Below are 15,991 nucleotides of genomic sequence, written 5' to 3'. Positions count from 1 at the left end.
ATTGGAAATGTGGGCTAATATTGGATTTATGGACTTGGTCTGGACTGGTATGATTTCTCAATATTCAATTGCTCTTGCATATAAAGTTCTTTCCTATACACATGTGGGTGTTTATAAATTTGTTTCTCTAGTCTACCCAGACTAATACAATTATATTTTACTCTCACATTAGCTTTTTCCCCCTTTATTTTATTTACCTTAAGAATTAAAATTGAAATAGCTCCGTGAACCTGACTGGAAGTTGTGTTTTGAGTTAATATAGGGAAACTTTTGGAAAATCATATTAGCAGAAGATACTTGATGTCGGACAAAATCATTTCTCTTTGGACAAAATCAATTCTCTCCTCATCTTGAAATTAATTCCCCACCTGTTGATGCACTGGATAATTCTTTTCAGTCCCCTACATACAGCCAAGGATTACTCAGTAGTAAACCAAAGGTCAACTTTGGTGTATGATAGCATGCAAATAAAAATAATTAAGGAAATGTATACGCAGCCACACATGTTTCAAGTTGATGCAGGCAGCAATGATGTGACACTACAGGAAATGGACCTCACTTTTAAAACAACTTTCAGCTACTTGGCCCAGTTCAGGGCAGTATTTATTATGATCAGTAATAAGCAAATCAGGAATACATACTACTTATCTTTTCTACTAGCTTTCGTCTCTTTATTCAGGAATAAAAGGAAGAGGAACATCAACTCAGTATTAAGCTTCAGTTCAGTAACGTACCAACTGGATAGTTGAAGGAGATTTGCCACTTAACTCAGAGTCCAGGGCTTGATGGTGGGAATGCCCCACATGTCCATTAATCCAAGAAACCTCCTGTGGGGTGAGAATGGTTTACAATTAGTGCTGAAGCCAGAATGCCATAGTTACAGCCTTTGTTGCTTCCACGAGTCAATTTAGCCTTGGTCCCAAGGTCACAATGGTGGAAGCACAAGAGTGGCAGGGAAATCTCACTGCAATACTACTTGCTAATATGCCTCCTCTTTCAGAAGCCCAAGCCTGCTCTGAAGCACCATGTGTATTCCGAAACATTTAAGAATCCAAATTTAACTATATCAATGTGAACAAGGGGGGTTGGAGTGGAGACACAAAGCCCATCTGTAGACAATTGGATATCCTCCCACAGAAGCGGTACAGGGAAGGGATAATTCAACCAAGGGGCAGTACAGCACCAATGAAACGCACATCATTCCTCTAGTTCCTGAATGCCTCCCCACCCCACCCCCCACCATGACCTGGCTCTACCTTACAAATCTGTTTAGACTGGAAACACACATTGGTACGGAAGATAAGAACTCTCAACACATGGAATTCAGGACAGATTAAACCTCTCAGGAACAGTAGTAGGAGTAGCAATATTATGAGGGTAGGGGGATGGTTGGGGAGGGGGAAGGAGAAGAAAGGGGGAACCCATCACAAGATTGCATATATAGTGCCCCCCACAAGGGGACAGATAACAGACATGTAGGTGAAGGGAGATAATTGACAGTTTAAGATACAATATAGAGATAACAATATATAATTGATCAAGGATTCATGAGGATGGGAGGGTGAAGGAGGGAGGGGGAAAATAAAGAGTTTATACCAAGGGACTCAAGTAGAAAATGTTTTGGAAATGATGATGGCAACATATGTACAAATATGCTTGATACAATCAATGTATGGAATGTTATAAGAGCTGTAAGAGACCCCAGTAAAATGATATTTTTTAAAAAAGAATGCAAATTCAGAGTTCTTAGCTGATTTTAGAAGAGACTTAGTGAATGGTTGTTTCTGGCATTATCTTTGGCAAAAAAATAAATATATTGTTTACTGAAAAAATTACATTTGCTACAAAATTTAAATTTGTATTCTTTCTCATCTAGTTATTAAAATGATAACCATCAAGTCTATATTTTATACTGTAACTACTAAAATACACTCTTCTACCAAAGTATATTCATCAAGTAAAGCACTTTATCTATAAAACATTTGTATTTGTTTTATTTTACACATGGCTTGAATCTTGAAATGATAGTATTTCTTTAAAAATGATAGTCTTAAATGCTTATTTTTAGTTCCCCCCAAACCACAAGTATAATCTGAATAAAGTCTACATTTTTGAGTGTACAGAATTTCTTTCATCATTTCCATTCTGGCTACACTTTTAACGTCCGTGAATAAGTAGAAGCATTGACTTTCTAACTTAGTTTCCCCAGCCTAGGAACGACAATCTATTGTGTATAAAAGGAGAGATCAAAATCCCTTTGTGTATATTAAGTTCCCAAATTTTATGGCCAAATGCTCTCAGAGAAGCCAACATTCCTAATTTCCAAGTTTTCTGTGGCGCTTAGCTTGAGCCTTTTCTTGCAATCGTACTTTGTTTAAACAGAAATGTTTTACAAGATTACTATAAAACATACCAATATCTTCAAAGAATTTCAACATGAATACTCATAGAACCACTTCTTAGCTTCTCTCTTAATATTTTACTTCACTTATTTTAGTCTATATCTAGCCAAAAATTTCATGAAAAATAAACTCTTCTTATCTTTTAATCCCACTTTTCCACAAAACATTTTCAGCTCTTTCGTGCTCTGCTTTTATCAATCCATCAATCTTATTTTTTGATGTGTAAAATAGGATCTGGAATAAATTTTAGAATAATAATTTTAAAATACAACAATGATATGGTAAAGGGTTGCTATTAATGTTTGCCAAAGGCACAAATACCCCGTACCTGGGTTCCCTGTTGTCATGGGAACAATAAAAAGCCAGGAATGCAGGACATCAGGATTTGGGTAGGAATTTTCACTTTATTGTAACCTCGTGGGATTAACATACTTTTCTTATATGATTATGTGTAAAAGCAGAGTTTAAAAGTGCCCCACAATCTACTCACAGCCATTGAATCGATCCCAACTCATGGTGGCCCGAGAGCAGTGGTTCTCAACCTGTGGGTCGTGCCCCTTTGGGGGTTGTATGACCCTTTCACAGGCCTTGCCCAATTCATCACAGTAGCAAAATTACAGTTATGAAGTAGCAACAAAAATACTTTTATGGTTGGAGGGGTCCCCACAACATAAGGAACTGTATTAAAGGATCTCGGCATTAGGAAGGTTGAGAATCACTGCCCTAGAGAGTTGGTTAACATCAATATCCTTAAAATATAAGTTAATGCCTAAATGCAAGGGAGCTTCAAAAAGTTCAGGGAAAATGTTAATGTTCTCTTCATTCCATTTTTCCACAAATTTTGGTAAGCTCCCCCTTTATATATTGGACCTTTTGTTTTTCATGATATACTTAGAAGCATATTAAATTCAGCACAATGAAAAAGTTTACCCAACCTGAGCAAAGACCAGCCAGAAACCATTTCTGAATTTCTCATTTTCATGAGTTGCAATGTCCCTGCTATAGAAAATAGCAGGCAGTCTAGCAATTACAAGCTGGACTGCTAGTCTCAAGACCAGCAGTTTAAAACCACCAGCCGATCCTCAGGAGCAAGAAAAAAGCCTTCCACTCCTGTGAAGAGTCACAGTCTTGGACACCCCCAGGGCCAGTTCTACCCTGATCTCCAGTGTTGCCATGAGTCAGAATTGACTTGATGGCAGTGCATTTTATTTGTGTGGGTGCGACTTTTTAAAAAGTTTTTGGTTTTTTTGTGCTTTGTAAGCAGAGGCACCCAAAGCTTTGACGAGCAGCCAGCCCATTGGCCATGTCATGCAATCTTCTCCGGTTTCTGAACCAGTTGGTGGTCAGGTGGCAGGTGGGTGACAATGGCATTAACTGGCCAGTAGCAAACTTTTGTTTAAGCCCAATTCACAGAGAACCCACCAATTAGGTTGTTTGAGTACTCTAGGAACAGAGTTCTATCCCTTATTCAGACAACCTGGCGAAGATACGAATTAATATTGTAGACATGTCTCTGACACAAGAGATTCTGAGAAAAGCCTGAAGCACAAGTGGAGTAAATTCCAAGCATACCTTGGTCCTTGGTGAGACAAGAATAAAAAACTTTTCTATTAAGAAAAAACCATGAATGCCTCCAATTAGCCCCAGCAGTTTCCACAGATGGCCCTTGTTTCCATGGAAATGTCCGAATTCTGAAGCTTCTTGCTTATAGAGACCAAGAATCTAAAAAAGAAAAATGACAGCAATGAAATAATCAACTACTGAGTCCTGTTGATTATGTCAAATGGGAATCGATACTCAATACCCCAGGTTGACCATAGTCGTGGGGAGCCCATGACGACTGTGATCTCTCAGAGCCTGGTTCAGTTCTGAGTATGGGAACACATCTATTATATTATTTAATCAGAGCCAACTAAAGTGTGCACACCGAGAAATAGAAAGCTGTCACCAAAAACTAAGCCTCAGCTTTATTTCAGCAAGTGGACTGGACACTCTAATTGGGCGGTCCTCCACCTGTGGGTCGTAAACCCGTGGGGCAGTGGTTCTCAGCCTTCCTAATGTGACCCACAGTTTGAGAACCACTGCCTTTGGAGGGCAAACGGCCCTTTCACAGGGGTCGCCTGATTCCTAACAGTAGCAAAATTACAGTGATGAAGTAGCAACGAAAATCACGTTATGGTTGGGGGTCACCACCACATGAGGGACCGTATGAAAGGGTCTCGGCATTAGGAAGGCTGAGGACCACTGCTTTACTAGATTCTCAGTCTTTTATACTGATCCTCCACCCCCACCCCAGGATTTCAAGCCACATTGAAATACACAAAGCAATGTTTTACACAAATTCACCTATTTTATATCTCCAACAATAAAGATATCTTTCACCTGGGGTTAATGCTCCCACGCACCATTTCAAGTAATGCAAACTTTAGTAAGTGATCAGATAAGGCTTCTCTGTTGAATACTGAGATAGTTAAGGTTTATTGTGCCAACCTGGCCAATAAACACAAGTGGGATTAATTGAAGGGCAGAGAGATAAAGGGCTCGGTGAGCCTTGCCCTTCTGGTTCCGTGGTCTCTTGTTCTCTGATGGTTGGACAAGGTGTGTCTGCCTTAGCTAGCTCTCTGCCTCAGCTGGCAAGGCTCACTTCCTGCAAGACCCCCCTGAGGAGAAGCCTCATGGACTTACTCTGATGCAGCCCTGGGTGCTGGAGCAGCTGCGTGGAGACCCCTGCTGGCGCTGAGATGCTCATACCACCACCAGATTCAATGACTTTCTACCCACTGACCTGTGATCCTCCTGCATTCGACATCATTGTGTGTGTGTGTGTGTGTGTGTGTGTGTTGTGAGTTTGAGGAGGACTTTGTACATCAGTGTCAGACATATGGGCTAAATCAGACTTATGGACTTGGACTAGACTGGGTTGAGGTGCTTTCTGAATGTACACTTACCCTATCTATAAAACTCTCTCTTATACATAATGTGAGTTTCTGTGGATTTGTTTCTCTTGTCTACCCAGACTAATACAAATACATAACAAATGCCATGGACTATATAATATGTGAGTGTCAATAGTGTCAGCTCTCTGGGAATACACCAGGATGAGGAATTTCCATCCAGTTGTTTCACTGCCATGGTTTACTCCATAATTTTTGTGACCTAGTAAATAATATGGAAATCTTGTCTCCCCCGGGGCAGGCAGGCAGCACAAGCACTTGGTTGTTCCCAGATTTGGAATGCGAAGCCAGCACATAAACCCACTCCCATCAACACAATCTGAGCGAGAGGCTGGAGAAGGCAGAGAACTCCTCTCAAGACGCTAAAGCTGTAAAGTGTTACGTTGGAGACAGCCTTACCTTCTCCCTCCCAGGGACTCATGAGAGGCTGAACTTTCAGCCAGAAGCCCAGTGAATAGCCCACTATACCACTAGGATTCCTCAGAAAAAAAGCAACAATAACAATAAAGAAATTCCATGAAAATATTGTGTATATATGTATATATGTTCATGCATATGTGTACATGTGAACACACATGTATGTGCATATAAGTGTATGAGTAAATGGATCTGGATATATCTGAAAACCAACAAATATATTCTTTTGTTAGAGCCTTAAAGGAAACCTCCCTGATTTTATCATCACTGTTTTTACTTTAAATGGTAGACAGTGTAATGTCAGAAAACAAAACACACTTTAAAAAAACTAGCCAGAAGATCAGCAATCTCCGGGGGGTGCGGGGAAAGGGGGAGAAGCACAGCTCATTAAGTTGAATGAATTTAGTTCATGACAACAGGAAGTCATGGTGGTTTTCTCAAGCCTGGACAGATGTGCTCCAACTTGCCAGGAGTCATATTCAAGGCCCACGGATTGATGACGAATGTCAGGCTTGCCTCTCCCTGGATTGCAGTCTTCTCTTTCTGCTTTGCTTCCCTCTTTCTCCTAGATTCCAGGAGGCTGGAATCACATTTGGGGTGATAGGTAACACATTTGGGGAATACCAGCTGAAAACCCTGCTTGACCCTCTGGGCGCTGTGCTACAGAGCGGAGGTGGGGAGGAGGGGGCAGGGCGGGCGCACCAGGGAGAACCCAGTCAGCCTTGCGATCCCGGGCATGGGCCATTCTGCCACCACTGTGACCTGGAAAGTGCCTCCGCCCGAGGCCACAAGCCAACAAATCCCAGAAACATTTCCAGAAAATTAGATTATGAGGGAAATTAAAGCTAATAAACGGCTGGTTTTAGTTCTCCAGTGTTCGCTGCAACTTCAGAACAACCCCCCACTCCCCCACCCCGCAAATGATGGAGCCTTTAAGAGACTTCAAGTGACATTTGCAGGAAGCTGCCAGAGGCTTGTGGACAGTTTTGACGTCTCAGGCTTTGTGACAAGGAGAATCACTTGCCCATTGTCATTTTTCCTCGTCTGAGATTTCCTGGGGTAAGATATCTTTATCTGAAGACCCTGCAGCCAGCTCTCCTTGCCCTTCAGCCCTTACCCTCTCATTTTGCAGGACTAGCCATCCTCAGAAAGTTGTAGCCCAAGGCCACCTTCAGGGCATCTAAGCACAAGAGGCAGGCAGGAGAGAGAAGTCCAGTAGGGTCCTTCAGGTGAAGACATTTGTGGGCAGGGTCAGGGACAGAAACTTGGGTAGTGAGGCACCCAGAAGCTAGCAAGTCCAGGAAATGATTGCCCTCCTCAGGCAGAAGGGGTAGAGAGGGTAGAGCCCACAGAGCACTAAGCTGGGGGTCAGAGGCCAACCACTCTAGGAGCTGGAGCGAGGGAGGGAATGAGCTGTCTCTAGGAGGCAGGGGAGAGCTACCCTGGGTCTCCCCTCCTTCCCTGGCTCACCTATTTTGCTGCCTATTGGTTGAATCAAAACAAAAGGCCAGGTTGTAAGGGACTGGGAAACACCAACAGGAAGATCAGCCTTCTGGGGCACAGTGCAGAGTCAGTACAGAGACAGGGGAAGGGGTCTGATGAGAGCGAGGGGCCGCTGGAGAATTACAGGCTCAGTGTCTCGTAGCCCACTCTTTATTTCTTCATGTTCACTCAGAGTTGTTGTTTGATGCCGCTGCTTCGGCCCCAGTTCTGCAGCACCCCATCAGCAGTGGCAGTCGGGACTGTGGTGGGCCATAGGATTTCCAATGGCTGGTTCTCACAGGTCGATTGCCAGGTCTTTTCTTCCTAGTCTGGCTAAGACCAGAATCACCACTGAGCCCTATTTGGCGTCAAAGCAAGACGCAACTCTCCATGGGCGAGAGATGAAGGGCATTGGCTAGGAAGCAAACGTAGGTCTCCAGATGGAGAGGGGGAAGTTTATCACAGTACCACCACTCCCTTCCAATCAACCTTGGCTTTGTGAGTCTCCTTCAGAATCTTCTTTCAATTCAAAAATAAGAGCCTAACACCTGTTCATTTCTTCTCTCTTGGCGCACAGATGTTTGGGAGAAATAGTATTTACTCTCCAGGAAAAGACCAGCTGCTGTACTTAATCATCGTGGTGTCGTAGCAGTTTACACAGGTAGCCCCAATGGCCAGGTGCAAGGAGAAATGAGCAACAGCAGTACAGGTGAAAGAGTGGGTTACCTGAGGGATAAGGTGCAGCAGCGCATCCCCAGAGAGTGTCCCAACGGCCAAGCCCACAAAGAGCTGTAAAATAAGCCTGTAGTTCTCCTCCTCGCAGCTGTTGCAGAGGATCAGCACGGTGCCCAGCATGGAGCCCAGTGTGATGAGGGTCACCGCCACAGTGCTGTAGCCAAACTCTAAGTCAAAGGGAGATGACAGAAGCCATTAGTGCTCCTGAGCCTCCACCAGTGCCCCCACTCCTAACGCTGTCAGGTGAAGCTGCCTGACAGGAGCAATGGACGCCAGCTGCCCCTGAGTTGTTTCTGACTCACCGGTGACCGCTTGTGTGCGGAGTAGGCGCACACTCCTTGGGATTTCCAAGGCTATGGCCCTTTAAAAGCAGATCTCCTGGGCCTCCTTTTAAGAAGTGACTGGCTGGGTTTGAACCATGAACCTTTCAGTGAGTAGACAAGTCTACATAACCATTTGTCCCACCCAAGGGGACTCAGAACTGCTAATAAGGACATAGGATTGTTTCTCAAATTTTTATATTTGGCAGTTTATTTTATTTTTTTCTTAATTTTCTGAAAAAGAATGGGCACATCTTCATCACATGGCCTATGTGGCTTTGAAGCTACTTGAACTCTTAACTGAAAATCACAGTGACAAGCACAGAATTCAAAAGAGCCCCGGCTATCCCTCCCTCTATCCCCCATCCCCTCTGCCCCTGAGAAAGTCAGATTTCTCTCATTCTAAACTGAAAAACGTATTGACATCTACACATTGGTGGTAATTTCCATATCATCACGTTTAAATATTTTGAAGGCAAGAAAGCTCTCTCTGAGGAAGCAAGCAGAATGTTCGGGCCCGTCCTGAACCCACGTCTTTGCACAAGCAAGTGGACCGGGTGGAAAACCAATGTCTCCCAAGAGTTCTTAAACTTAACTGTAATGTCAGAAGCATGTGGGATCGTCGATGAACAGCTGTATTGCTGAGAACTGATCAATGAATGAATGCACAATAGTTGACAATAGAATCTGAACAGTCTACATTAGAACTTGTTGCAATACTTTTGAATATAACTGAAAATGTAGTCTATGTTTTCAGGCCTTGAAAATAGTTGGAAGGTATCCTTTTAAAAGGATGTTCAAAACAAAGATGCGTCGGCCGGGGATGAGAAGGTATGGAGAGGAGGGAAGAGAAGAGGGACAGAAGCAATGGCTCCTTGAGTCAAGTAGAAGGGCCTATCGACTTGGGTTGCACAAATCAAAGCACAGAGCGATCACTCCCCTTCAGTTGCACATATTGATAGGTGCACGAGAGCAGATAAACTATTTTCCACTTATCTGAACATCGGTAACGAAGTTGTTAGGAGGAAGATGTCCTAGTGACAGGTGACACCAGTCATCCTGGGGTCCAGGCAATTCTTCCTCATGATGACCTCACACGTGGAGAACACATTACCTCACAGATTTTCAAGGTCATGGCCTTTTGGAAGCAAATCACCAGGTTTTTCTTCCCAGGATACTCCCGGTGGGGTCAGACCTGTAACTCAGTGGGGTCAGACCTGTAACTCGTTGGAGCTCACTGTCATTTCCCTTCAGTTGCCTCAATCACAGCAAATACCCTGTGGTTTACTCATTTGAAAATCACTAAAGTTGTGCAAAACTGGTTTGCTTCACGAAGATGCCATATATACTCGTGTATAAGCCGAGTTTTCCAGCATAGTTTAATGCAGTTTTTGTGATAAAATTAGGTGCCTTGGCTGATATTCGGATCGACTTATACTTGAGCAGATATGCTAATAGCAAAATTATGCTATTATTCCTTTTTGTGACAACAGATAAATAAGATGTTTAATTTTTAAAAATCAGCTGTCATTACACTTTTACCATGAAAAATCATTTTATGATGAGGGCAACGAATGCACAAATGAGCTTGACACAATGGATGTATGGATGGATTGTGATAGGAGTTGTATGAGCCCCCGCACAGCAATGATCAGGATCCATTACATACATCCATTGTGTCAAGCACATTTATATATACATTGTATCATTAGTTTCAAAACTATTTTCTTTCTACTTAAGCCTCCTCCTCCCTCACCCTCCCCCCTTCATGAACCCTGATAATTGATAAATCTCTGTCTCCCTTCACCCACTTTTCTGTTGTCCAACTCCTGGGAAGGGGTTATCTGTAGATCATTGTGATCAGTTCTCCCTTTCTCCCATCACCTTCCCCTTTCCCTCCTGATATCGCTACTCTCATTATTGGTCCTGAGGGGTTTATCTGTCCTGGATTCCCTGTGTTTCCAGCTCTTATCTCTACCAGTGCCTGTGCTCTGGTTTGGCCAGATTTGTAAGGTAAAATTGAGGACATGATACTGTGTGGGGGGTTAGGAGGGGCACAGGAGCATTAAAGAACTAGAGGAAAGTTGTGTTTCATCGGTGCTATACTGCACCCTGACTGACTCATCTCTTCCTTGTGACCCTTCTGTACGGGGATATCCAACTGTCTACAGATGGGCTTTGGGTCTCCACTCTGCACTCCTCCTCTTTGATGCCTGATACCTGATCCTATCAACACCTCATGATCACGCAGTCTGGTGTGCTTCTTCCATGTGGGCTTTGTTGTTTCTCAGCTAGATGGCTGCTTGCTTATCTTCAAGCTTTTAAGACCCCAGATACTATATCTTTTGATAGCTGGGCACCATCAGCTTTCTTCACCATGTTTGCTTATGTACCCATTTTGTCTTCGGCAATCATGTTAGAAAGGTGAGCAACACAGAACACCAGGTTATTAGAATAAAGTGTTCTTGCAAATTGAGGGAGTACTTGTGTCAAGGCCCAATGTCTGTCTGCTACCTTAATACTTAACATATAAATGTATGCACAAAGATCTATTTCCCTATCATTATAAATATATTGACATATGTACATGTCTGTATTTAGACCTCCATAAATGTCCGTTGCCTCTTAGTTCTTTCCTCTATTACTTTACTTTCCTCTTGTCCCACTGTCATGTTTGGCCCTCATTTGGGTTTCAGTAATGCCCTGGATCAAGCCCCACCTGACCTCCTATACCATCCTCGCCATCGATTTTAGATCTCTGTTATTCCCTTGTCCCTGGGTTGTTTGACACTCCACTTCCTTTTCCCCACCTCTCCTTCTCCCATGCCCCCTGGATCAGTTGGTCCTATTTAAGGTATACTTGTTTTAAAGTGTGTTCTTACATAAAATGTTCCATTCTCTCCATTTTTGTAGTTTTTTTGAGAGGTTCACCCTTAGATTAGTTCATGATGTTAGCTGATAACATGGTACTAGACCTATGATTTTGGAATATTTTTGCTTGTGTCACTGTGGGTTACAAAATGGGCTGTATGATAGTTAAGCTCTTGTGTCAACTTGGCTAGGACAAGCTCCTCTGTGGTTTGTCAATTAAGAGCTATCGAGTAATCCCCCATGATGAGATTTCCTCAAGGGTGTGGCCTGCTTTCAATAGAAGTGGAGAAGTTGCCCCCCACCCTGTCCCCTCTCCTATTCCCCATGGATCTTGATCCTGCGTCTGGTTTATCAGCAAACTTCTGGTTCATTGAACTTGAACCAGTTGCCTATTACGTCCCTTGTTGGTCCTTGGAATTGCCTTAGGTTCTTCACTTCTTAAAGTGATATGGGTCAGGTGAAGCCTTCAGCCTGACATGTGAAATACAGGCTTGGAACTTGCCTGTCTCTGACACTGTGTGAGTCACTGCCTTTTCATAAACCTCTTGGTATGTGTGTGTATATATATATATATATATACATATATATACACATATATACACATATACATTTAATGGGTTTGCTTTTATTGAACATGCGCCTAAGGCACACTGTTAATCACAAGCCAGCAGTTCAAAACCGCCAGCTGCCCCAAGGAGAACGTTAGAAACCGTGTGTTGTACGAATTGATTCAATAGCGGTGGGTTGTTTTTAATGATAGTGTTTGATAGTATACAGAGTATAAAAGCAAAATAGACTTTGTTGTGAATTCAGGGGAGGCCAAAAAAAAAAGCTTTCAAACTTTGATCCCTCCCCCTCATCCTTATCCCTTCACCCCTGTACTCATATACTTGCCCCAATCAAGTCAACTCAAAGGAAGGATAGGGTAGAGCGTAGACCATCCCCTGCGGGTTTTCTGAGACTGTAGCTCTTCAAGGGAGTAGAAGCCTCAGCTTTCTCCCACTGAGCAGTTTGTGGTCTCTAACTGCTCGCCTTATCGTGAGCAGCCCTCCTACACCCACCACCATTGACTTCGAGTGAGCACACGCTTCCACAGAGCTTTATTTTGTTCTCACTTGATAAAATACCTACGCTGCTAAAACATCTATGCAAGTTCCAGACCCCAATTCTCCCCAAACTGATTCTGGTGGCAGCAGCAGTTTCTTCTAATAACTATATGGAAGGATTTTTAGCAGAAGCATTTCTGTGTCTCACAAAGTGATTGCATTTTATGGGTATTTACATAGGATCGCAACATGTCAAGAACTCACAAGGAAAAGTTAGGGTCTGAGCCCCCCCCCCCCCCGGGCAAAGGGCAGAGTTCAGTTCTTCTTCTCCCTCTCCCCTTTGTGATATTGGAGGAGGATGGGCGTGCCACAATGGTAGAGCTTCGCAAACCTTTGCAGGTCTGCTGAGGGTCAAGTACAGCCTGTTCTCATATGGCGTGGACACCCCCAAACACACACAATCTCTTCCTCTTAGGGCCATGTGTGTTTGCTGTTGTTGTGTGCAATCCTTGGGTGCCCTCGCCTGATGGCAACCCCACAGCACACAGTGAAACTGCCCCATGTGGTTTCCTAGGCTGTGAACTTTATGGAAATGGATGGTCAGATATTTCTTCCACAGAGCCACCGGATGAATTACAATCATCAACCTCTGGGTTAGCAGCGATGAGAGTAGCTACTTTTCCCTGGTTTTCTTTAAATGTATAATTCAATTTTATTAGGATATTCACAGTACTGTATAATCATCACCACAATCAATTTTAGAACCACTTCATGACCCCTAAAGAAGCCATTAAGAGTTATTCCCCATGTCTCTCCAACCTCCCACCTCAGCACTAATCTACTGTCTTGACAAGTTTTTAAGATAGTCTTATTGTATGACCTGCGTCTAAGAAACCTTTGTTTACACCAAGGTTATGACCATGTGAGAGCTACCACACTGCACAATTACTTGCTCTGCGGCCAGAATTTATGATGGCGTCAAACTGGTTGCATGAGGCATAATTCTTTCTCAGAAAGAGTTCTTTCCCAGGAGGAGACGTGGTCTTTCACTCTCTGTTGTCATCGGGTCAATGCTGACCCATGCTGAACCCTTGTGTGCCCCAGAGGGTCTTCAGTGGCTAGCTCTTCAGAAAGAGATGGCTAGGCCTTTCTTCCACGGAGACTTGGATCTTCAGCCCTTTGGTTTTTATGCCAATCAGGATGAAGCTGACTTACCCTATGTCCCTACATAGGTGCCACACGGCATCTTGATGGCAGCCAGGCATAAACATTCCGCACTCTTAAAATAGTACTGGACTTAGTCGCTCATGAGCTGCTACTCAGCACATATGACAGTTAACTTTTGCATGACTCAAACAGTCTCTCCTGGTAACGCAACTGAACGTGGCATTTAGAATACTGCACAGTATTGTTTCAGTAATGTCTCCCTGGGTTCTCTGTGGGATTCCCGGAGGTGTAGTGGGCAATTCGAGCCTATGAGCTGCTTCTCAGGAGAAAGATGAGGCTTTCTGTTCCTATCAAGATGCACAGCCTTAGAAACCACAGTGACAGTTCTATGCTGTCAGATAGGGTCACAGCAGGTCCAAATGGACTCGAAGACGGTGAGTTTAGGGTGCTGCGGGTCCCCCTACATTTCTGTTATGTTAGCACGCCAGTATAAGCCTTCCTTCTCATGACACAACGAAACATTTTAAATGAAGAACACGAATGTCCTTCTTAGGTTCTTAGAGAGTATGACATTTGGAGGATTACCTCCTCCACCCCCAAAAGACTACCATTTAGAGAGGTCTGCAAATATATTAGGGATGAGAGAAAGGTTTTTTTTTCATAGATCTCTAGTTGCAAGCATTTTTTTAACGGTGCCCCCTAAGTGCTGGGCACTTGGCCTGGTGGAGAGAAGACAAACAGGCCCTTGGAAGTTCATAGATGACCCCATCCTGTCTTCTTCTTTCCTTTCATGACCCATCGCTCACCACCAACTGCAGAAGTATGCAGCCGCTCTCTATTAATGAAGCCCCCAGCCCCACCCCAGTGAACATGGAGTCTTAAATATTTAGATCTGGCATAGTTTTGAGTGCAAAATATTTCTTCAAGTGAATCACTTGATGCTGCCAGATCCACTGTAAGTTAGGACGTGAAAAATTCAGCAACTGGCAGACATGGCAAGCTACCTCAATGAGAAAATTTTTTTAATGTTTAAAAAGCAGTTCTGGGGGAAAAAAGGACACCTGGCCTCAGATGAGTGACAATACAGAAGAGTAACTTGTGTCCATTGTCACATCTTTATTGTGTATCTTGGAGATCTTTAAGTCAAAAAAAATTTTAAATGTATGGACCATATTTTCATTTTTTAAAACATGATTTTGTGTACATTATTCCATTCAAGGCTTCCATGTATCCAGGGACTTGCTAAGGTAGAGGTCACCCAGTGCAGTGTCGAAACAGGACACAGATGAGGTGCAAATATTGACCCCTTCACATTTTGGGAGTGCCAGCCGGGCCTGCGAGGTGCGCACAGCACTGGGCTGGTCATCTCCATCCCACATCAGCCTCTCTGAGCTACCCCAATAAGTCTGTCTCTGTGTCCCATGATGCATGACAGGGTGGGACCCTCCGTAGGACATCACTATGCAGAACAAACCGACACGCTCAGGGAGACAAAGAGATTTGCTTAAGGTCTCAGAAATTGGCTATCGATAAAAGACCTGCGTCAAGCAGGGTTTCGGATCAGTGCTAATGTCCTCTCTCTTATGCCATGTCACATCTCAATTTGGAATTTTAGCTTTGTCTATGACTGAGGCAGGTTTGTAAATCGACGTATATCAGTTATATACAGCACATAATCTATTGATGGAAAACAAAGCATTGCATAAAGCAAAAACACAACACAGATCCTAGTTCACCTGAGTTTGACTCTCCATCTCCATCACTTCCCGTCTATACATCCTCGTGCAAGTCACTGAGCCTCTCAGGGTCTCCTTTTCCTCTCTTGCACAATAAGGATAATGACAATATTGCACTCAGAGGAATTGTTGTGAGTAATAATCGGTAAAATATAAAATTCTCAAAACAGTGCCTGATGTATAGTACCATAAATACTCGAGTATAAGCCGACTCAACTATCAGCCGAGGCACCTAATTTTACCACAAATGCAGCATAAATAATGTGCTGAAAAACTCAGCTTATCCAGGAGTATATCGGTAAGTATCCTGTGTTCACTATTAGTAGTACACACATTGTATATTTGGCATGTACTATTCTGAGAGAATTAACATAGTGTCTAGCCTCACCTTGAGAAAGTAAAACTTACTCTCTAACGTGGTGGGTGAAGGCTTTGCCTGTCCATCCCTGGCCGGCTGACAAGGGCAGCTGAGAAGTTGCTGGATGATTGCTGGACTCAGTTGCTTAAAGGTCTCCTTGGAAATGGCAGATGGGCTGTCCTGTAAAAATATCTCCACCAGCTGCCTAGCGGAGAAGCAAGTCTGTATAAGGAAGCAAACCTTGTTACCAACATGCCAGGTCCCTGCAACTTCCTGTAGGGGGCCCAAACCCAACCCACTCCCATTAAATCCCTTAAGATCATTTCAACTCACAGTCTAGGATTTTCACTTCCATTAAATCCCTTAAGATCATTTCAACTCATACCCTAGGATTTTCACTTCCATAAAATCCCTTAAGATAATTTCAACTCACAGCCTAGTATTTTGAAGGCCCTAATCTTAAGGAGACCTAGTGATGTAGCAGGTACACATTGGGTTGCTAG

The 15,991-nt window shown here is 43.4% G+C and overlaps 1 protein-coding gene across 2 annotated transcripts in view; it reads right to left on the bottom strand.

Moving 5' to 3' along the window:
- SLC39A12 (solute carrier family 39 member 12) overlaps positions 1 to 15,991 on the bottom strand; it is an 82,196-nt gene that overhangs the window by 41,108 nt on the left and 25,097 nt on the right. The window contains exons 5-8 of one of the 2 annotated variants that reach the window (XM_075553187.1): positions 15,539 to 15,710; positions 7,982 to 8,157; positions 3,975 to 4,124; positions 735 to 827 (exon numbers count right to left, since the gene is read on the bottom strand). In XM_075553187.1, coding sequence (XP_075409302.1) covers positions 735 to 827; positions 3,975 to 4,124; positions 7,982 to 8,157; positions 15,539 to 15,710 — 591 coding nt within the window. The remainder of the gene's footprint in view (positions 1 to 734; positions 828 to 3,974; positions 4,125 to 7,981; positions 8,158 to 15,538; positions 15,711 to 15,991) is intronic. The other variant, XM_075553188.1, reaches the window with a different exon arrangement.

Source organism: Tenrec ecaudatus, chromosome 6 (genome assembly GCF_050624435.1).
Source record: "Tenrec ecaudatus isolate mTenEca1 chromosome 6, mTenEca1.hap1, whole genome shotgun sequence".
NCBI lineage: Eukaryota > Metazoa > Chordata > Mammalia > Afrosoricida > Tenrecidae > Tenrec > Tenrec ecaudatus.
Note: the sequence above shows the minus strand (reverse complement) of the source record. Positions and strands in the feature narration are given on the sequence as shown.